The sequence below is a fragment of the Columba livia genome, chromosome 2 (assembly GCF_036013475.1).
Source record: "Columba livia isolate bColLiv1 breed racing homer chromosome 2, bColLiv1.pat.W.v2, whole genome shotgun sequence".
Lineage (NCBI taxonomy): Eukaryota > Metazoa > Chordata > Aves > Columbiformes > Columbidae > Columba > Columba livia.
Window position 1 is genome coordinate 129155839 of NC_088603.1, and position 24067 is coordinate 129179905.

The 24067-nt window shown below is 40.0% G+C and overlaps 1 protein-coding gene across 11 annotated transcripts in view; it reads right to left on the reverse strand.

Moving 5' to 3' along the window:
* STAU2 (staufen double-stranded RNA binding protein 2) overlaps nucleotides 1-24067 on the reverse strand; it is a 172775-nt gene that overhangs the window by 104557 nt on the left and 44151 nt on the right. For all 11 annotated transcript variants that reach the window (XM_065053811.1, XM_065053805.1, XM_065053810.1 and 8 more), the window contains exons 6-8: nucleotides 12533-12692; nucleotides 7754-7861; nucleotides 1277-1489 (exon numbers count right to left, since the gene is read on the reverse strand). In XM_065053811.1, coding sequence (XP_064909883.1) covers nucleotides 1277-1489; nucleotides 7754-7861; nucleotides 12533-12692 — 481 coding nt within the window. The remainder of the gene's footprint in view (nucleotides 1-1276; nucleotides 1490-7753; nucleotides 7862-12532; nucleotides 12693-24067) is intronic.

A 24067-nucleotide genomic window follows, 5' to 3' on the forward strand; every position in this document is an offset into this window, starting at 1 on the left:
TGAGGTTCCTGATCTGCATGGTACGTGGCTGAAGTGACTCTGTAACACCAGAGAGAAAGCGAGCAACTGTCCACCATTATTTATACCGACCTGAGAGTAAGGAAGGCTATGAATGTGCCCTTACATACACCTAGACGACTATCCAACGTGCTAGAGAATAGAAAATGACATAGAAAGAGTTTACTTCCTCACAAAATAAAACTTCCTAAAACAAAATGTAGCAGATTTTGGTCACCTCATCTTCTGCACTGAACAGGTGACAAGTTAATCTGATTAGTTGTTCAGTGCTTAGACCAGGCAGTGATGCTTCAGTAAACATACAGACACTATGTGGTTACTTTTGTTAGGTCATCTGGAAGACTATGACTTCAGATGACCCTTTGGTTTTGTATGAATTTGGGATGAGCAGACAAATCAGGGCTACTCATAGACTGACTGCATTGTAGAAGTAGCAATAAACCTACTGACACCAAGAAAAAAGGCATCATTAAAAAAGCTTGAGCTCACAAGAAGCCAGATCCTCTAAGGCAAGCCTCATCAATGCGGCACAAAGCACATTAATATCCTCTGAGACACAGCATGTTTGAATGAAGGGATGGTTCAAGGTCTATGAGTCCTTCATGGGCTTGTCTCAGGTCAACTTTCTATCTGTACCTGGGAGCTAAAGAGCATTATCAAATAGACACATACAAAACAAAAGAAGTATTGTCCTTTTGCACTTGACAAGGGACACACTAGGTTGAGATGTCAACATATTCTTGGCCTTCTTGGAAATCTTTCGAAAATCGAAACAAATGGAAACTGAAGCCACAAAACTCCCCAATCTTGCTGCATGAGGGGAGGAAGCTGGACTGTGCACCATTTCCCCATATATCCACTATTCCTTATATCTATGTCCCTCTTCAAACTGGAGAGGGGGGAAAGACCAGGGAGAGAACCACCACATACACTAGTAGGGTCTCCCAGAGATGATGCTAAAAATTCACGTGGCTGTACAGAGCAACTTGGAGGGTCTGACCCTCCACTACACTTGAACCAAATGCCTGAAGACTTCAGTGATGCGAGTTCAGTCCTTAAGCCGAGCACCTTACCGGCCATTCCGTTTGACAACTTCACAGCATTCTCAGAATTTGAAAAAGTACAGACACACTAGCACAGGCAAACAAGTAACAGTATCAGCAGAAAATGACAAATAAGCTTTTACTGATTTAAAATCTGATTAACTCTGTTACTTTCTGAGCAAACATGCTTAATTCTATCAAACGTGGACACATACCTTCAATATTGGTTTTGGACGTTTTTTAAAGTAAAGTTTTGGCTTTTCAATGACAGGAAGAGGAGGAAGTTTCTTAAGTTCTTGTAGGACAGCCATTGCAGCACGTTTCTTTGAGAGTTTCTTACTGTTGCCTTCTCCTTCTGCAGTGAATTCTCCTACTGTAACTCGTGTAACAAAGCTCTTCATGTGAGGAGGTCCACTTTCTTTAATCACCTTTTAAGCAAAAATAACATTGAGTCAAATCAGCCTGTAAGAATATAACTTAATGTTTGTATTTCTGCAATGTACTTACTGCTAATGTAGTTTCCCTCCTAACTGAAGGCACTTAGATGGGTTTTCATAAAATCTGGACAAGTATTAATAGACAGTATCAGGTTTGAGGACAGAAAGTTAAGGCTAATTAGATAAAGCAAACCTAACCATCATATTCAGCAGACCTATATTTTCAAAAAGATTCACACAGTAACACTACACACAACAAAAATGCATATTTAAACCAAGGCTGCATTTTTCCTGGCAAAGTGCTTCAAATACTAAAGAAATTCAATTCATGAAGGTCTGTAAGGCTTTGGCTGTTTTTCCACAAAAAACATATTAAAAACTATATGTATATGGCATCACTTCAACCCATTTGTAATTTTTTTTCTATTACCATTAAGAAATACTATGTTCACTCATGGTCCCAAACTTCAGTCTTCGAGATGTGTATTTTGCCACTGTCCCAGGTGCAGGCAGCTCACACCTTGCCAGAGCACACACCTCAGAACAACAGCCCCTGCATCTGAACGGCTGCCACAGTCTTGCGCCCACAACTCCCAGCTGTCCTTCCTAACAGCACCAAAAGGCACTATCAGAAGAGCCACCGTGACTCACACAAAAGCCAATCAGTTCTGACAAGTTTCATTTATTCACTCCCTTCCAAGCATATTCAGGATGACAGTGAGAAAACCCGTTTGAAGTACTTAAAACTATTAAAAGTTATAACAATATGGAAAGAAACAAAGTTCTGAATGCTGGACCTTCCTTTAACTAATTTTCTGTCTTCATTTTTCCACACACACACACATGTCCTTTCAGGAGACTATACTGTTAGGACGCATTCACCAACAAATCACAGCACTGCAAGTGCTAAGATCACCATTTCTTCCTGTGTGCACCATTTACTGGTCTGGACAATGTCTATCACGAATTAGAGACCTCATTTGGGAAAAGGTTCAGTGATTTTGTTTGATGGGCGGAAGCAGCTACCTAATTTAATCTTTGTTATATGTAATGTGTACAAGGAGGCATTAGAGCATCTGACAGGCACCTCTTTGTATTATCTTCAAAATCAATAAAAATAGGTATTTTTTCAGATGCTGCAATTACATCAAACCATTTGTTGAAGAAGTGTAAAGCAAGAAGCTGAGTGCAAAGGAACTGAGGTATAAGTGCCAGGGCCTTCTTGGTGTAATAATTGTATTTTTAATGGGCTGAAGCCTTCAACCTTAATACTATTACAACATGTTTTGTATTAAAGTTCTTTTTATCAAGGTCATGTCCTTGCATTATTTAGTTTTGCTGTTACACTGTAATGAGGTCTCCTTAGGCTTGTATTTCTTTTTTAAGCTCTCTTTTGTGGCAACTGCACCCAGTAAATACAATTATCACAGCATATATCAATAAAAAGACACAAAATGAAAATTAACGGACAACTTAGTCTGCATTTTCCCAGAATAAGACAACATCCGTGCCAGCGTGGGATTTTTCTGTAGTAGTCCAGGAGTGCTCCCACTCTAAGATTCCAGGTAATAACTTCAGAAGTGTTGTCAAGATTACCTCAGTTCAAAGTTGCCCGTGAGCGCTTCATGGTGTGAGGAGGCAGCGGCTCTTTCCGGGCACTGAGCTAGGGGAACCCACAGCGCCCGCACCCGCACTGGGACCAGCCGGGCTTTGTGTCACAATATCACAGAATGGCTGGGGTTGGAAAGGACCACTGGAAATCATCTACTAAAGCAGGGTCACCCAGAGCAGATCGCACAGGAATACGTCCAGGTGGGTTTTGAATGTCTCCAGAGAAGGAGACTCCACAACCTCTCTCTGGGCAGCCTGTTCCAGTGCTCTGGTACCCTCAAGCTAAAGAAGTTTCTCCTTAAACACAGACAGAACCTCCTAAGGTTCAGTCTGTGCCTGTTGCCCCTCACCCTATCGCTGGGCACCACTGAAAGGAGTCTGGTCCCATCCTCTTGACACCCACTCTTGAGGTATTTGTAAGCATTGATGAGATCCCCTCTCAGCCTTCCCTTCTCCAGCTCAGTGCTGAACACAGTCACCACACTGCAGCGTTTCCTATTTGGCTCTAAAGGTGGATCTTAATTCATCCCTGTACATTCCTGTTTGAATATTAAAACAGCTTGGCTGTAAAACATAGCTAAACTGACCTTACTAAGGTCCTTAATCTCTTTGTGGTCTCGCTAATACCATTATATAGGTATTTCTACTTACTTGCAATATAATGTCTTAATAAAATATACAAAAATGTTTATACTGACCAGATGAAAAAGGACAAAATAACTTGCTTAAGAAATACAGTTACTGAAACCCTAAAACACAGGCTTCATGTAATTTTTCTCACATATATATATAAATGCACACAAATATATGAAAAATAATGTTAATACAAAACTAGATTATATTTTAATATACATGAAAATACAATTCTTAATATAAAGCTAATATATTCCAGTGTGTTTTTCATCTTTTAAACTTTATGTATGTGACACAAGGTAAATAATTGCCTGATAAAGATTCAAAACTATTTTTTTGTTAGTGTGCAAATGAAAAAAAGTCTGTTGTCAATGGAATGAACCCCACAGGATTCCGATATGACCTGGATCATGCTAAGCATCCAAATTCGGTAATTTAGCAAAAAACCAATATTTACCTAGCAACATATTTGGTTAACCCCATATTTTAGATCTTTTTACTCCACATGATTTCAAACAGTTGTGCTATAAGCCTAGGGTCAGAAAACACTAAGAAGAAATTCAGCCTTTGCTATTCAAGAACACTGTATGCATTAGTACATTAAACTATTTCCTTAGTTGAAAGATACGACCTGCGGACCAAATCATGGCTAATTTAAAGCTGAGAATTTGATTAAGGGTGACAGTTCATTACACTTTTCTTTTTCTGTTCCACTGATTTAAAGAATAACTCCAGCAAGAGAAAACACATGGGGCCAAAACACATCTAAGGTCAAGTTACATCAAGAATGAATTTGGCTCAACTTAATGAATCATGCTGACAAATGAAAACCAGCAGTACGATTACAACGAAAGAGGAACACTGCTTCAATTATTAATGAGACTCCAGGTAGAAAATTCAAAAGATTACAACCAGATTAAATGTACATTAAAAAAAATGAAAGAGGAGACAAAAAGCAGGTCAACAAAAATATGTCACTCACACCAATGATTATTTTTAAGTTTTAAAATACCAATATATTTCCATGTGCTTGTGTGGGAAGACATACCAGATTTTCCCAGTTTAATTTTTTTTAAAAAAGTCAAAAAGTTCTGGATGTTTTATTAAAACTGGGGTGAGGAACGGTGACCATCATGCAAAACCTGAGAGAGAGCTACTGATTTTTTCAACCATCCAATCTGAAAACTTTAATCCCCAGGAAAGCAGGAGCCAAACGGGTGTGAAACTTCCTGCTGAGAACTTGCTCAGGCTCCCAGAGTCGGCAATTTCGTCTGTTCCTGGTTCAAAACACAGAACCTCTGCCTCACTGTGATAAGACTGGACACAAGAAACTGTGTAACTCCTTTTCCCAGCAGAACACTCAAAGGGGATGGAGAGGCAGATAATTTGCCTGTTCAGGCAAACTATCCCCTTGCTCCGCACACTGAGAACATAAAAAATACATTGTATTTGCTGTTCTAAAGAAAGAACACTCCAATCCAAAGAAAAATATTGACAGTAAAATGACAGTCTGAAACACCTCAACATGTTCTAATACCTGAAGCTGTCGACCTCAGTTACATCTTCTAGGCTCAGTCAACTCCTTACTCACAAGTCAGAAATAAGCAAGAAAACAAAAAAAAAAGCACAAAATTTTAGCCTATTGTCAATGATAATTTTATAGCTATTCTAACAACTCCTGCAGCAATCAGTTTTGTATCCCTCCTTAAAATCCTTCATTGAGAGTCCTGCAAACGCCTTATAGGAGCTGCATTTTGACTTAAAAGTTGATGAATAAAGGTTACCTAAGAATGCACCAGTGCGAAGCATGGAGTAAAGCTTGTTCTTTGTTGGAATTGAATGCTCTTATTTTAGTTAATGATTTCACAGACAGAAATCCCTTAAAAATCATCCTAAAGTTCCTAGGCAATTAAAACTAGCCATAATACACATAACAGGATAGACAGAAGAAACCCATGGAGTTCTGCACGCTCTCCCTATTTTCCACCCCTTGTGTAATTCTGAGGACAAGTTTACATAAAACTTTACATATCTTTATCACCATTACTTAGTTGCATAACACAGCACTGTTGGAACATTGGCTAAAGCTTCGTCAGATGAAGAAAAGGCAGATCATTTTATAGCTATTGCACAAAAAAAAAAAAATTAAAAAGCCTAGCAAAAGCTTTGATGCCTGCCTGAAATAACACAAAACCATTTGTAAATAAAATCCTATTAGAAACATCAGATCCTGGGGATTACCCATAATTGCTTAGCAGTTTTATTGAAATATAAGCCAGTACCAAGCTCAATCAAAACTCTATTAAGAACGTCACCTTTACTTAGATTTAAAGGCAGGAAATAACACAAAACCTGTCAGGAGCGCAATAAACTGTCTTTTTCCAATGTTGTTAACATTCCTGGGCAAGTGACATATTAGACTTTTCCTACACTCTCTGTATCTCTGCCTTCATTCACTCCTTACCAAATGCTCTCCCTTAAATAAGCTGAAACACAGGAATGAAGTTAAGAACACACTCAAAGCGCTATTCCTCTTTTCTTTCCAACCTCCAAGTTATTCTGTGACCCATGACCATTCATCTCCTTGTATTTTAGTGCATTGATTTGTATGGAATGATTCCAAATACTTTTAAATACTTAAGGTAGAAAATGATGTGTGAAAACCAAAACGTTAATTATGAGCTTCCTTGTGGAAGCACAGGCATGTGTTTCCATTATGTGTGATCTTGTATAAGGGTCATGTTCTTTCTATGCAGTTGCAAATTGATACACCAACACCCCCAGACACCCCAGTTTTACCTTCGAGATTTTACATTCTCTTAACGTTCTAATTAGTCCATAGTACATAGATAATATATATAAAGCACACACGTGCTTGTTATACTGATGAATTCACTAGTCAAAAACAATATTATTTGTCCTTGGCCCTCTTATCTACCTTCTAAGAGATTTCTCAGATTTCTAAGAAGGTCCGAATAGCTCATTTTACATTGGCCAATTTGCGGATATGGGCCAAACATTCCAGCAAAATGCATACAGCACACTGTAAGGCATGCCACAGCACAATTTATTCTTTTGGCATGCAAAGATGTGCCTATACTTCATAAGGAAAAAGCACTGGAGAAAATAACCATCATCAGTACAGGCACTACCCATGTCCTTCCTATAAACTCAGTTTAAATGTAAAACAAAAAGCATGAAAATAAAACTTCAGAGAGCCACTTAAATTAGCATATTCTGTATTTAAAAAATTAAAACAAACAAACAAAACAACAACAACAAAAACACAAAAACCAAACCCCCCAGCTTTAAAGTCTGGTGGTTCCTACCACAACGATGTTAGATTTTTACAACTGGTTTGTGCAAGAACTTTCTCATCGGAAAAATGTTCCTCTTATTAACACTCATTCTTCCACAGTAAGTTCATTGATAGCACTGGAGCTATTCCAAAAACGCTTTATTACTTAAGGTAAACAAAGGTGTCAGAAGCAGGTTCATAGATAAAACGTTATGAAATGAGAAAAAACAATCATGAAGGTTTAAGTAGAGATAGATAAGGAGTCAAACAGTATGGAAAATAAAAAGATACTCATGATTTTCTGAAAACAGCATGGTGGATGCAAAGCGTCTCAATGGGAACTTTTGTGGTGTATGAATGCCTCCAGTTAAAGCAAAGACTTGGGCTGACTGTTTCGAATATCATTTCAAATCAGATTGAGTGCGGCTACTGATTCTAATCTCACAGCACTATACAGAAGATGCCTGAAATGTCTTTCTGCCATCCGCTTGTTTGCAAACAAATATCAGGTCTCTAATCCTTCTGAAAGAGCATCTAATTTAATAGTAAAAACTCAGTGTCTTAGATTGTGACACACTACCAATTTTTTAATTTATAATTTGCATGAATTTAAATGTCATCTTCATGATGGCTGAATATTCTTAACTGTGTTCAGTTTTAGTGGCACATTTTTTAATACTTTCTTAGCAAACAGATGAATATGTAACACATACCTCAAAACTGACGGGTATATTGCGCTTCAAAGCAATTTCAAACACTACACTGATCTCAGACTTGTTTGCATCTTTATCTTCTTCTGATTCTTTTCCTGTTTCTCCATTCTGAAAATGAAGAATACATAATCATATTACAATTCTTAGAAGATAAAAAAATATAATATGCTCCTCTGCTCATTCAACAAAGACTTGTGATTTCTCCTGTCATACTATAAATCAGTGCTTGTTCATCCATTGCAACACCCCATTATCGGACACCTGCTGACTGTGAAGCCATATATAACACACTTATGCTTCATAATAAAGGAACACATACACATTCATTTACGAATTAATGAGAGATGGCAAAATAACTTCTATGGATTTTAATCTTACTAATGACATGGATAAATAATAACCTGATTTACACACTTCCTTTGTTGAACATGAGGACAAAACAGATCCTTTGACCTGTTTCTCAGTCTCTCTGCGGGTACCCCTTCCCAGCAAGGAAGAAGTCTTCTCCACTTCTTGGAAAGCACAGAGGACTGTACTTGTCTCAGAAGAAACGCAGTGAATCACCCCCACACTTGACTGGGTCATCAGGTTACAGGTGTCCTCAGCAGGTCCAGCTGGTTAATGGCCCCTCCATCAACTTCCCTCTGGGAGTTGTGACCAGTGTGAAAAGGTAGTGACAGAGAACAGCTTGCTCAACACAGAACATTATTTATTTAGCCATAGGAACATAACAAACAGAGAGGCTAAGACATAAAATGACAAAAGGCACATGCAAACACTACCCTGCCTAAAATTCAGCTTTGCTTTGCACTTTGGGTAAGTCTTATTTTTCTCAGGCAACCACCAGCATGGGGAAATGTCAGAGAGTTATCTATCGCCTTCTGCAACTGCTGCCTTCTGGTGTTTGTCCCCCAGGCCACATCTTCCTTCGTTCTCAGAGGCACCACTTTCAGATACTTTCAAACTGCTAAGCCCTGAGTGTTTCAAACTGGGATCTCTCAACAACCATGTAACCTTGGCCAGGCTCCTAATTTTTTATTAGCGGAGGTAAACATCAAAGAAACTTGGTCTGAATTAGGTGGATTCCTGTAGAGTTCCCATCTTACATAACAAAGTCTGATCTAAATCTTCAGCTACCAGCACAGCTAAAAAGTCCAGATACCGAAGTTATAAAATAACATTAAAAAAACATTAGGTTCCTCACATTGACAATTAAATTTCTCAATCTTTTACCGACCATTTTGTAATATACTAATGTTTAAGATAACGCAGGACCAAAAATGCAGTGGTCAGCTACAGCCTGCAGACTTGGGGCACATTTTATCTCATTAAATGGCTGGAAAGTTTTGAGTCTGAAAAAGCAGTTTACATCCATGACATTGAACTGGAGCTCCATACAAAATAAACATTTACAGTTTACAGAATCTGCTGAAAATAAAGGGTGCAGTGCAAAGCAGTAACAAGGGTGGTTAGAATGAAATTATGCAGGATGTCTCGCTAATACAAAGCATTGATTAGGTTCACTTGAGAAAGCTAAATTATATAAAGAGACAATATTTAAAAGTAAACATATATTTTGGGGATATAAAGAATATCAAACATAAAGAGTGGGGTACTACTATTCTGTAAAAAACAGTGAGAGTCTTACTCAGTATTGTATTCAATTATTTTTGTGTTTTATAAATGACAACGATAATCTGAAAAGCTGACAAAAAAAGCCACAAGGATGAAGTACTGAATTTTTAGGTTTTCTAGCTATAATCAGCTTAACCAGATATGTGGAGTCTAATGTAGAAATTACTGTTTAAAACTCCATTACTAATACAAACACATCGGCCCAGAACATCCCTGATTGTCCCTTCTGCCCTTACAATTTCACTCCTTGCCTATTTTTCCACTGAACACAGTAGAGAGCCTAAACACAAGTGGAGACTCGGGAAGATCAGAGACTCTAAGGCTTAGACCTTAGTAGTGAGCAATAAGGTTTCAAGCCTTAGACGTATGACTTCCCTAAGGAAGATAAATTATGCTTAGGAGTGTCTCAAGTATGTTGGATTTAAATTTGATCCTCATTCCACAACTGACACTTTAATTGTAAGGCCTTTGTTAGCCTCACATGTATGAGACAGCAGAGCCGCTTTGGCAGACACACAATAGCTCTTTTATGAAAGCAGGTTCACAGGCACCTGCAACCCTGCCCTGTTTGCCGATTGCTCCTTGTTTCTGCTCACCTTATGCTCTTCTACATGTTTGTGCAATGAAGTATTAAGATGGCAATATTCTTCTTCAGTGGTTTAATATGGATTAAAAAAAGTATCCTTAACTAAGTTTAAAAAAAGAAAAAAAGGAAAAAAAGGTATCTTGAAATGAAAGAAGAAAATACGGAAGCTGGCATTAAGCAAACATGGTTATGAAGGGCAAAAGGTAAAGCTTTATATTTACTGTGCTATACTCCATGGATCCCATTCCAGTGAATTTCACTGAGTTACTAATGGCATGCAGGGCTAGACCAGTACCAGCAGGTCTGTCCTCACTCCCCACTCTGCTCCCATGGGAAGCGCAGTGGCCGTGACAGGGGGAGAAAGAAGCTCAATCAGTCACATAACTGAGGCCCGACAGACTCTAATGCATACTGGCTCTGATCCACGCGTGACGTCCGAGCAATGGTGAATCAATCACATTCCACGGCAGACCCAAGCAGGACAGCTCTGCTGAAGAAAGCAGGGTTTTGCTGAGCTGGACCACGTCCTGTGGTGAGGGCACATCCTACCACTGTGTAGCAGCCCTGCGTGTACTTGACATGACCAGAAGCAGGCAGGAACCTGAACCCTGGCCACCACCAAGCCCTTAAACTCTACTTCAACCAAGCGCCAGTTCTCTGCAGAGCTACACTCAGCTCCACACACTCAGCTCTTCGTACTCCATCATGACCCAGGCATAGTGTCACCTCCAGGTGACAGAAATGTTTCTTCATGACTAGCCCGCAACCAGCTCCCTTTAACCTCAGCATGACCAAGCCACAGAGGTTTTCCTGACTGAGGACTCGATTTAGTTTCCTCCTCTCACACACCTGTTATTGAGATCTTACAGTATCCCAAGAGGTCCTCAGCTGCTGCACCAGAAACTCACAGTGCTCCTGCAGGTCTTGGAAGTTCTATGTGAACATCTCAGCTTATCTACGGTATTGTCTCCTGGTAAGTCTTCCCTCTTTTTCTCATAGCTAACTGTGGTTTTGATTCAGCTTACATATACAACTTATGGTGGTGAGGAGAATAATGAACTTACTTCATTAGCACATGAGACAGCATGCTACAAGAATTTAGGAAACTCAATTTGCCATGTCTATGTCTTCTAAAAACCTGCACAACCTAACAGACACTGCTGTAAACAGACACTAAATAGACCAAATGAAACAAAAAAGTTAATTAAAGATTTTATAACTTTTGCTAGGTAAATTATATATGAAAATGGGCTATGAAAACTCAGTATATAAATGAGGTACATACCCATGTTACTTAAATATTATTTACTTCCATCTACTACTTGTTATCATATGCACTCAGTGGTTCCATTTCCATTCTAACTGATGGATAACTTGAATTAAAATATTCTTTTAATAAAATTAAATATTTCAAAATTTAAGAATATGCTGAGCTAGAAATATGTTTCAATAATATGAAATTCCCACTCAGGTTTGTGCTAAGGATTCGTTATCAACCAATACACTTGTCTGGAAACCACAAGAGGAAAGAAGAGAATTGACAACGAGAAAGGAAACAGGGATTCCTCCTAAGACTTTCCATATTCTTTTTTAATAGTTTTCCCATTAAAAAAAAATCAATATTAATTACAGTAAATGATTCTGAAGAGAATTTCCTCTTCTAGCAAAATAATATAGCAAAACAAAAGGGTGAGTCAAATTCTCTTTGGATCAAAAGGAGGATGTAGACATAGGGTGAGGCAGAAAGAACAAAGATTTCTTTAAAGACAGAAAATTATTTCCATTCTTAAAAAACAGCTCAAAACTACCACACAAGACACAGAAGGTACTATTAGTAATGTTTTGTACTGCGCACAGAAGTTCAACAGGCATCATCAGAAAGAGCGCGCCAATCAAAAAGATTGTTTCCTCCTGCATTTATTTTGGCTTATTTAACTGGGCAATTTTATTATATTTGTCCTTTCAATTCGCAAAGATTATTTTGAGAATACTTTTTCTGTTAAATACTTTTTAAAACATGACACAATGTTTTCATTTTTAAATTGCAATATACACCACTTATAAACACAGCAGTGAGAAAGCTAGACATTTTAAAAGGTACTTGGTGGCTAAAAGCCTAAAAGCATCAGACAGGTGATCAGTAGCTCTCAGTGAGCACCATCAGCTTCTCAGGTACACTAGGGACAAGCTGTTTAGACTGTAAAGATCACATTCATGGCACAACACACATTCAAGATTAATACTTCATTCCCCATGAAGCCACTGATTAAATAGACATTTTTCCACGTTTTGCATAATCTCAAATAATTTATGTTTTACTTCATCACTGTTGACAATCCCATCTTTAAAACGCCTACTTTTTGTTATTAAGTCTAGTTGCTTGGCAGGTGTGCTATAATAAAGTAGTAACACTAACGATTTGTTAGTATTGCTTCTGTAATTACTGAGACAAATATTAAAAAAAACCCTAAAAATTAAACATTGAAAAACTGGCAATTAAATAGTTTGATTTGGTTATCTTAACGTGAAGATTAGAAACAGTTTTCTGAAACACAAACCTGAGGTAATTTTTCTGGAATAGGCTCATTCTGGAGAGCTTGAAGGGCCTTCATTGCAGCATTATGTCTAGCAGCTTGACGAGTCTTCCCTTCACCAAAAAACTCACTGTTGCCAACAGTTAACTGGACATAGAAAATTTTAGGCACTGGGCAGTGATACCTGGAAACAAATCATGGAAAGAAAACAAGTTACAAATTTTAACCATCAATTTTATGTAATACAGTAGTGAGGGTTACAGCATTATCTTTTCTCATGGAGTAAGAACTAACACTTTAACACGCGACTGTTGCTCAGCAAGACCATCGGTAACTCTGACAGCAGCTACTACATGCAAACCAGCTCTTCAACGAGCTCTACAGTACTTCAGGCCAACAGCCCAGCTCCGCACTCTTTTTGGTTTGAGTCTTGAGAAGATTAAAGCTAAGGAGAACCCAGAGCTCCAGTGGAAGCCACGCCTGGGACACAACTCTTGCCCCGCAGGAAAGCGGCACGGAGGAGGAAGAATTGTGAGGTCTCCCATCTGAGACCTGCCAGCATAGCTCAGCTCTTGGGGACAACAAAAAGTCAGATGGCAGAGATTGAACGACCTGAGCAATGTACTTCCAGCCTCATTTTAAAGCTCAAGTATTGAGATTGCTGTAGAAGATAAGAAGGATTTAGCTTCCAAAGCATAACAGGGGGTAGGGAGAAGTTCTCCTCCAAAACTGTAACAGCCAAACATTTTCCAGGCACTAAAAGAGCAGCAATCACCACCCCATTGTTTTCCTTTTTTTTTTTTTTTACTTTTCTACATTAAAAAATTCCAAATATAATGGCGGGGTTTGTTTTTCTGATTATGTCTGAAAGGCACCAGAAGAAAGGTAAAGCAAAAAGTTGTATGTTTTCCTATGAACCAGCACAGTCATTACTCCTCAAAGAAAGCCGTATCTTTATTCCTATCATCAACTCCACATCTCTATTTTCAGTAATAAAAATAGCTAACCCAAGCCATACTCCCTACCTTGAAACCTGTCTCTCGCTAGCAGCAAATGAAGGAAGAGACAATAACACCCTTCTTGGATTTGGGAGGTCCTGTCACAGCACTGTGACAACTACAAACCGAACAGCTTGTCCACATCAGCAATTTCTACAGAAGAGAAGTGCCCTCTCCCCTCAGACTCAGAAAAGCAATTCAGCAAAGACAGTTGCTTCTAGTCACTGTTAAAATTATCATCTTTCAAGAGAACATTTCCAAAAAACCTTCTAATTAGAATTCTGCATAGGTGAGGGAATTTGCCTCGTACTCTTTGCTCTGTGATCTAGTCTGCCTGCTCGAACAAAGGCTTTTCTAACACACTGGAGATGTAGTCCTTGGAAAAACATATAACCATCAGAAATAGTTTCTCATTTATGACAAATAACTTGTACACATTTTACAGCAATGTAAAAAAGCCCAGGTTTCCAAAAGCACGACCAAAAGCTAGGTCAGTCGCAGCAAAACTAGCATCACTCAAAAGCACAGCAAAGTACTACATTATTCCTTCTTCCTCTTAAAGAATTCTTATTAAAGCATGCTCTCTCCATTTTAATCTCTTGACATGGAGATTTTTTTTTTTGTATGAAGACTTCCTGACTTTTCATTAATAATTGTAACTGATTTGTTTCAACTATAAAACGAAATAAAAAGTTTTGCACTTCAACCCCAAAATAGTCTCAGTGTCGCTGATCTTTGTGCCTCATTCTAAAAATACGTTTATATGGAAAGAGCAAAACCATAATACTGGCTCCAAGAAGCCTCTGGCTATAGGGCCTTGGAGGGGTGAGCTAAGTTGCCTTTACGACATGCAAAAAGTGGGTATTTACTTTGCTTTTCTGTTTACAGTTTAACACAGTTATGGGGAATTATTAAGGCCTGGAAATGTTTTGCTTATGTAATATTTTCATAAAATTATAGAATAACTCAGGTTGGAGAGGCTCCTGGAGGTTACCTGGTCCAACACAGCACCCAAAGCAGGGTCAAGCTCTGAAGTTACACTGTATTGTTCAGGCATTGTCCTTGGATATCTCCAAGGATGAAGATTTCCCAGCATCTCTGGGTAACTTGTTCTAGTGTTCGACCCCTCTCTCTGGGAGAACATTGCAAAGCTCCTACATGCATAATGAAACTCAAACAGTGTGGTGCCATTCATTAATAAAGCAGCTGTCAAACCAACGAAACAGATAGTTCAAGAACGTTCTGTCCCGCTGCATTGTGTCCTTCATTGCTTCTGACATACAGCACTTGCCTTCTGCTTCCCTCTGCTTGTAAAAGCTGCAAAAACAACACCAAGACACTAACAAAGTGGCAAAATCTACAATTAAAAAGGACAGTGGCTACAAACTGAGACTTACCTCAAAAAAGAATGGTAAATTTTCAAGTGAAAAGCAGGATCGCACTCTTTCCCTTCACTTAATGAGTCCACATAAAATGCTTCCTATATCAACTTTTTCCTTTATTAGTTTTATTTGGTTTGCAATATTGTTTTATGGAATATTAAAAATAAACTTAGGGAATATGCAGGCAATAGATGTAAATAACACCTTGAAAGAGTTCAAATCTAAGAATCATGAACAGGCCTTTGACACCAAACATGGATCAAACTATATTTCCAAAGTGCAAAATATTACACTCACTTAAAGTCAAGGGAAAAATAATGAAAAGCTTCATCAGTTCTGTCACCATCAACTCCACTTGTTCCACAGCTGGCTCTTAGCTGTCTGTCCCTGGTCCTCTGCACTGCTAATGTGATTCCTCTGAATGTCCTTCCTTAGTTGACCACAGAAACACAGGGTAGTTGGAGTGGGAAGTGACCTCCAGAGATCCACTAGTCCAACGCCCTGCCCAATGCAGGTGAGGTAGAGCAGACTGCTCAGAGCCACTTCCCATTGGGGTTTGAGTATCTCCATGGGTGGTTAATTCAAAAATCTGCCTGGCAATCTGCTCTGGTGTTTGACCACCCCCACAGTATAAAAGTCTTATGATTAAATGAAATTTCTTGTATTTCAGTTTGTGCCTCTTTTTCACTGGACACCAGTAAAAAGAGCCTGGCTCTACCTTCTTTACTTACCCCTTCACATATTTTATACATATTGGTAAGATCCCCCTGAGCCTTCTCTTCTCCTGGCTAACTAGTCCCAGCTCTCTCACTCTCTCCTCAAAGGAGAGAGTGCTCCAGTCCCTTAATCACTTTAGTGGCCCTTCACCAAATTGGCCCTGGCATGTCCCTGTCTCTGTTGTACTGAAGAGCCCAAAACAAGAGCCAGCACTCTAGATGTAGCCCCTCACCAGGGCTGAGTACAGGGGAAGGACGACCTCTGTCAGCTTGCTGACAACACTCTTCCAAATGCAGCCCAGGATGCTGCTGGCCACCTTTGTTACAAGGGCACATTACTAGCTCATGTTTAACTTGGTGTTCACCAGGACACCCCAGTCCTTTTTGGCAAAGTTGGCCTCCATTGTGTAGTGATGTATAGTGTTATTCCCGCACAGGTGCAGGGATTTGCATTTCCCTTTGCTAAACTTCATGAAATTACTATCTGCCCATTTCTCCTGCCTGTCAGGATCCCTCTAGTGAGCAGAAGAGCCCTCTGGTGCATCAGCCACTCCTCCAGGCTTGTATAATCTCCAAACTTGCTGAGGGTACACCCTGCCACATCACCCTGATCATTAATGAAGATAGTAAACAGTACTGGCCTCAGTATTGACCACTGGTGTACACCACTAGTGACTGGCCTTCAGATGGACTTTGTGCCACTGATCACAATCCTTTGAGCATGGCAGTTCAGCCAGTTTTCAGACTGCCTCACGGTCCATTTAACTAGGCCATGTTTCACCAGTTTGCCAATTGGGACGTTATGAGAGACAGTGTCAGAAGCCTTGATAAAGTCAAGATAAACAGTATCCACTCCTCCCGCCCATCCACCAAGCTATCTCACTGTATCAGGCTGTCAGATTGGTCAGGCACAATCTTACCTTTTTAAATCCATGCTCACTACTTTCAGTCACCTGCCATTCTCACTATGCTCAGAAGCGGTTTTCAAGATTATTTCCCCCATCGTCTTCTCAGGGCTTGAAATGAGGCTGGCTGACTACTTATTTTCCCAGACCCTTCTTGTCCTTCAGGAAAATAGGAGTAAAATTTGCACTCTTCCAGACCCTGGAAACCTCCACAATCACAGCAACCTTTCAAAGATAATTGAAAGTGGCACCACTATGTCATCATTCAGCTCCCTCAGTACTCATGGGTGCATCCCATCAGGCCTCATGGACCTGTCCCCTCTGTTTATATGTCCCCCCAACCTGATCCTCCTCCATCAAGGTTAAGTCTTACCTGGTCCAGACTTTCCCACTGATGTCTGTCCTGAAGGACAGTTTTATCAGGCAATACAGATGAAGGAATTTTGAGTAACTCCATCTTTTCCTTGTCCTTTGTCATCAGGTCCCTTGCCACACCCAAGAGCAGATTCCTAGCCTTTCTTTTGCTGCTGTAGAAACCCACCTTGTTGCCCTTCACATCATTTTCCAGATTCAACTCCAGATGGACTTCAGTCTTCCTAACCTCATAGCTGCACACAAGTACAGTGTCTCTATGTTCATCCTGGGTCACCTCACTTGGGTCAAAAACCACGTTTCAGTTTAGTCAGAAGTTCTTTGTTCATCCATGCAGGCTTCCTGCTGCCTTCGCTTGACTACTTGCTTGTCAGGATGGATGGTTAAAATGTCCTTCGGCTTGGAGGAGGTGAACCTTGACAAGGTTTCCTGGATTCCTCCTCTCTTCAGGACTATACCTCTGGGATTCTTCCAAGCAGGTCTCTGAAGAGACCCAAGCCTGCTATCCTGAAGTCCAGTTTGTGATCTGTGATATTTGCCTTGTTCTCTCCTCTCAAGCTCTTGTCACTATGTCACAGTTACTGCACTGAACCCAACCTTCACATCTCTGACCAGCTCTTCTTTGTTTCAAAGTGTGAGCTCTGGAAGGAATGCCCCATCTCATTGAGTCCTCAGTCACCTATGTCAGAAAGTTGTCATTGATGCACTCCAGAAACCTCCTGGATAGCTTGTGCCCTGCTGTGATGCCCCTTCAACACATACTGGGGTGGTTACAGTCCTCCATGAGGACCAGGGCCTGTCACCATGAACCTTCTTCCAGTTACCTGAAAAAGAAAATACCTCATCTACTTCTTCTTGATCATTCAGTCTGTAGGAGACACCCACCACTATTATCACCCACACTGGTATGTCCTCCAGTCCTGACCTATAAACTATGAGCTGTCTCATCACTCATCCCCAGGCAGAGCTCCATACATTCCCACTACTCTCTCACATAAAGGACAACACACCGCCCTTGCCACTCTGGCCTGTCCTTCCTAATAACGTAAACATCCAATAGGAACCCAAGCATACTGATTTCCCAGAATGCGTGTAAGGACTTCCCCCATCAATCTGTCCTGTAGGCTCTTCCTAAGTTGTGTGCATACACTCAGGGTGAAACTCCCTCAGCTCCTTTGTTGGTTTTAGGGCCTCTCTTGTCAACATCACCCTTAAATCTTTGCTTACTAACTTGGTTCATCACTTCCTCGCTTGGTTATAAGTCAGCTCTACTCTCCATCACTTTAAAGCTCTCTTGACGAGATTGGCCAATCTTTTTATCAAGATGCTTGCCCCACTTGGTCAGGTGGATCCTATCTCTTCCAAGCACTGACCCTCAAAGAGGGTGCCACAGTTGCAAAAATCAAATCTCTGTAATCACATAGTCATGCTTGTTATGCTCCATGTGTCCTCTTACAGTATCACCGGTATCCACAATAATTAGCAGTAGTAGGTAAGTCTAAAAAACAGACAACCCTTGGCAGTCTATCCAGAATGTCCCAATCCAAGCTCTTTGGTGAGGAGCAAACCTCCCTGCACAGGTCAGGTTCACAGACGGTGGTCTCCGTCCCCTGCAGTAGGAAGTTGCCCACTATTGTCACTTGCTGCTTTCTTCTGGTAGTGCTGCAGGGCTCAGACTCAGCTGGATTTGATGCTTCAAGAGCTCCCAGGCCCTCATCTGATGCCAAGGCACTGAAACTGTAGTTGCAGATCTGCAGGTGGAGCAGAAGCCTTCCTCCTGGTGCCAAAAGCTACAAGCTTCCAATCCTCACCATCACAGGACTCCCCATGTCCCAGCCCAATAAGCATTGACTCTCCCTGCTCCTTCTTTGCTATAGGTGGGGATGCAGGCTCTTGTACCTACATGATCTTGGAGAAGACCCAATTACCTCCTACTTGTCAGCACGAGTGATGTCAGCACAGTTTACAGACATCTTCTTGCATCGTTTTGCTGGGTAATACTTGGATCATCTGACAGTGCATACCTACTGCAGACAAGGCCACTGCCTCCCTGCCCCAGCTTCCAGCATGACCCACGGCTGAGGGCCTGGAGACCTGCACCTTCCCTCTGGAGCTAGATGTGACTCAAGGTCTCTGATGTACCAGGCAGAGTTGCTCCATATGGTTCTTAGAACTGTGTCATGGGGTGGTGCATCACTGCTGAGCACACACTCACCGTCCTCAGCAAAGCTTCTGGCTCCCTTCTGCGTGAATTGCTGTGCAAACTGCTGCATCTGCCGCCTGTCTCTGGGAGCGATGCTCTAGGCTCTGCAGTTACGTGGGCCTCTCCCTAGTACCTCCTGAAAGGGTGCTTGACCCTCTCTAATCAGAAGACAGCTGGAAGAAAAGCTGAACGCAGCTTTTGATCAGGAGTAGCTGACTGCTAGCAACTGCTAGCGCTTGCTAGAAGCCACAGCCTCCTGTATCTGTCCTCTCCCCGCAGAAACAGGCACCCTCAGGTTCCTCACAGAGTTCTCAGGAATCCTTCTACCATCCCAGAAGTTGTTCTCGGAAGACCTAGAACTAGAGCCTGGAAACCCCTGCATCTGTTGTCTGCCTGCTAGCTGCAGCTTAGCACAGGATAAGCTCTGTCATGCAAAACCAGTAGACACCTGGATTGTACATTCCACCTCATCACTTCACAGTACTATTTAAATGAAAAGAGATGTGGTAGTGCTGTTAGCAACTACCTGTATTCAGGGAAAATACAACATCAGAAGTTCCCGATTCTTGTTGAGTTACTAGACCTACCTTTCCATTACATGCAAAGGAGGAAAGCACATGAACCTTAATCCACTTCATAAACTCAGATCCCACAACAAACCCTCTCTTTTTCTCTCCCCTCTCCCCACCTTTTCTTTTAAAGAGTGTTTAGGGAGCTATTAATGTGATAATATGGAAAAATGATATTCAGCCTGTGGCTCAAGAGCCTCACGCAGCTCTTTGGCATTGGCAGAATGATTAGGCTTTTTACATGGTTTTGATTAAACTTTTCTTGCTCTGCTTGGCCTCAAGCAGAGTTATTGTAACAGAGCATTGATAATATGAACATTGCCAGGAAAGTGCAAATGAGCACCTGAAACCCTCAGAAAATGGACTAAATCTGTGAGGATACTGGCTTCTCTACAACATAAAGCGTGTCAAATAGAAACAAAACATCATGCCCTATTCAGTGGTGAGGACAGAGACCATATTAACAAAAGCCTTAAAACTAATGATGATATTACAATCCAAAAGTACAGTGCAACAATTAAACTGAATTTTAATAAGGAATGATTCTGCATCCTGAAGATGCACATTCATGTAAGGAACAATCCCATGCAAAGATATTGTATCTGTCACTGACCGTTAACAAACCTTCTCAATACATTACATTTGAGTTACTAAAAAGGACTGAAAACATCAACACTCTTCAGAATATTTACATGGAATTTGCTGGTTGTTATGACATGGCAGCACAGCACTTTCCATCACAAGAACACCTGAACATCAGTCCCACACTCCCAAGCCCCCTGTTGCTCTATTCAGTCACAGGACTGAGACAGTCAGAATTTCCAACAGCAACACTTCACGTATGGACTCGTTAGGTTTCTGAAAGTTTTAAGCTACCTGCATTTAAAGAATATGCATCTCCCTGCATTCTACATGGCAGCTACAAAGGTTTGGATTTTCCTTCGGGGAAAATTCCTGTTTAATAAAGGTTCTCAGGTGATACTGGCACACTCCTCAGAACATAAGATGACAGACACAGCCAAACTACAGAAAATTACAAGATTAGAAGACAACAGAAGGACATGTGAAATGACACATTCAATTAGAAGAAAAATAGATGTGATAAAGGATAACACTTTAACAAATGGTCATATATAACCAATTGAAATAAGTCCATTTTCATCTGGTTCTTCGGAACATTTGAGATTCTTAAGAAAATTTGTCAAATAAGAGGTCTGGAAAACAGGTTCTCTTTATTCTCTCTGAGTTTCAGCGCATCAGAAATCTACTTTTTTAGCTAATGCCATTGGTATCACTCTAGAATAGTCAACCTGAATAGGGATATTTGCTCTGTGGCTGTGACCTTGAATGCCAAGTTTCAGCAATGAGCAAATATTTACAACTAGTTATAAACCCCTAAAAACAGGGGTTCATACCAGAAATGCTGACAGACCTTAACTAAGTTGGTGTGAGCGGGCGCCACTATAATTAAATAAATCACCAAGGTCTGTTGACAATTAGAAAACTCATTTTGGTTTGCCACAGAGACAAACAAAAATTCTCTTCATTATAATTTTACTGGAATATGATGTCATAACATGTAAGCATACTGAAACAATCTGCTGTTTTGCTAGCCAAAATATTAATTGCATAGTAAGGAGCCCTTGGGGCCTCTTCCTTTTTGGCCATCAAATCCACACACATAAAGACAAATAAAGTAATAGTACATACATTATGTGTTCAAACTGCATTTCCTGCATTTCTCTGGATTCCTCAATGGCATAAATGTTTCTGATAAATATTGTTACTTTATTCATAGAAGGGGATTAAAAACAAGTGCAAGTTGCAGCTCAAGGAAATCAGGAAATTTATTTAGATTTAGCCTCCTTTTCACTGCTAAAAACCCCAGTGAGGTTTTGTCTAAACTCTAATGGCAAATGTATTCTTCACCTATGTAAAAAAGAACAAATAAACCCAATTCCCCACTACAGAATTGGAATTCTATTCCAATTTCATATGGCAAAGCGAAGAGAAACAGGGATCAGTTTGGGCAGGATGAGGGCCACTAAAAGACGAGATATAACATGGCATGGGAATGTCATTCTTCAGATGCCAACTCCATGCTGAAAGGGTCATTCTTGGCACGTTTTCCTTCTGGCTCCTCCACGCCAACCCGTGCGGGCGGGCAGCCCCGCTGACGCTGCTTCACCAGGGAAATGCTTCGCCAGCGGGAGACAGAGAGACACAGACCCTGCCAGGGAGGAGGAAACTGCATTCGCTGTGAACAGCTTTTTCTCCATAACATTTGAAATTTCTCTAGGGGAGCAAGTTGCTTAGTGCAGCTGTTCCCTGGCCATGCCCTATTTTACTACGCAGTCCATTAGCCACGTGCATTTCATACACATGTGAGTTCTACATTTTGAAGAAGGAAACATCCAGCATAGCCATTTTTGCATTCATACAGTCCACCGTATGTTTCTTTCAGCAGGTCCAAACACCCCCAGGGAACAAGGAGGCTCTCTTTCCAAGTACTCCTTTTGAGAACTACAGTCCATTATCCCTGAATTAGGCTGGCTGTCCTCTTCTAGATTACCTCCACATCCTCCAAAACCATTTTTAATGTAAAGCAAGCAAGACAAGATACAATATATCACTTTTAGCCAAACACATCCATTATTAGATGGAAAGATAACTTTCCCAAAATTTCTATTCAGCTGATTTATTTATACAGCCTGTTACTGCTTTCACTTTTCCAATGTTGGCCTCCCCTGAGCTACACAGATGACATTTAAAAAGAAAAAAAAAGTCATGTATACTTGTCTCAGATTATCCTTCATTCAAAAGATGGTTTTAAACTATAAACTGAACTTTTAGAACTTTAAACTTAGTTTAATTAATTCTGGATGATTCAGTACTTCCTTCTTTATATAATATTTGCTCTGATCAGTTTACTAAACCCATTTTGACCTAGTTGTAGAAACCCCCAAAGCAACAGAATGCTTAACTGACTATGTAAATAATTTAAAGAATAACCACATGATAGAAACTTATTAATAGAAAGAGATTCAAAATAAATTGTTAATTTAAAAAAATTAATGGGAAGACATAACAAAGATGCTTCCCATTTTAGGACACAGAAAACCCAAATCTTCTCTATTTCAAATGTAAGGACATAAGCAAATCCTGCATTAAACAGTCAAGATCACTGAGTTGTGGGTAACTGCATAACACAGTCCTCTTTTATCTGTTAGGGTCTAGATTACATGCTTCCAGTGCTTCTGCTGGGAGAGTGATCTAGAAGCTGAGCTGACACTTAAGAATCTCCTGATGTTGAAGTTGGCTATACTCTCACATTTTGTTTTGAGTCAATACTATCCTTTAACTTACGTAGTTCATTTAGTCTTTTGTTATGTTTAGCTCCAAGGAGAACTTTCCCACTCCCTCTCAGCCTCTGTTTTGCAAGTGAACAAGTCAAAGTATTTTAGAAGTCTCCTGTATAAAAGGCTACAGACTATCCTGATAATCCTTCACAGCTCCTCCCCCTATACTTGCTCCTGTGCATGAACATGAGTCAAGAATGGCAGACAATATAGCATATGAAACGCTAATAGTGTTCTGTATAACAGTGATATTTATATCTCTTTACCAGAAACATCTTGCTCAACACATCTTAAAAATCACGTTTGCCTCTCCTTTGGTTCAATCGCATCAGTTTTCTTAGTTCATCTTACAAATAATTAATATTAGATAAGACTCCTGTTCTGTGATTTCCAACTGAATAAAACCTCAGGTGCCAACAGAATTTGTATTACTGGTGCCCATGATCTTAATCTTACGTTTTATACCAGGAAGTCTAGTCTCATCCCACTTCTAATGTGCCAGTCCTCATGATCATTCAACTCTCCCTGCATATCTTGATCTTCCTGCATAGTGACAATGCCTTCTGCATCCCATGGACATTTTCCTACTTTTTGTGCAAACACCTTTAACAAAAATAATTAAAAAGGTTGACTCTAAAACTGGAAGAACTGCACTTAATAATCTTCCTCCAAGTTTGACTTTTAATACGGCTGATTATTTTTCTTCTCCTTTCCTACCTTGTATTTCTTATACAAATCCTTATTTCCTTCAGTTTAATGAAAACAGTACCTTTATTTAATGCTATAAAATGCTTAACTGCATCCCACAAATACATAACTTACTTTACTCCCTTTACCTAAAAAATGAGTTAACACATAACATGCAAGGTTAACACATCAGTCAGATACAATCTACCTTTAGTACACAGTAACTTCGTGTTGAGTTTTATCCTTTTTTACTTCCATGTCTTTATTTATACTTCCTTTTAAACTTTGTGCTAAGTCTGTGAATACTTCATGAAGTTAATGATGATTCCCTTTTCTTTTTTTTTTTTCTTTTCTTCTTTTCCTGGGCC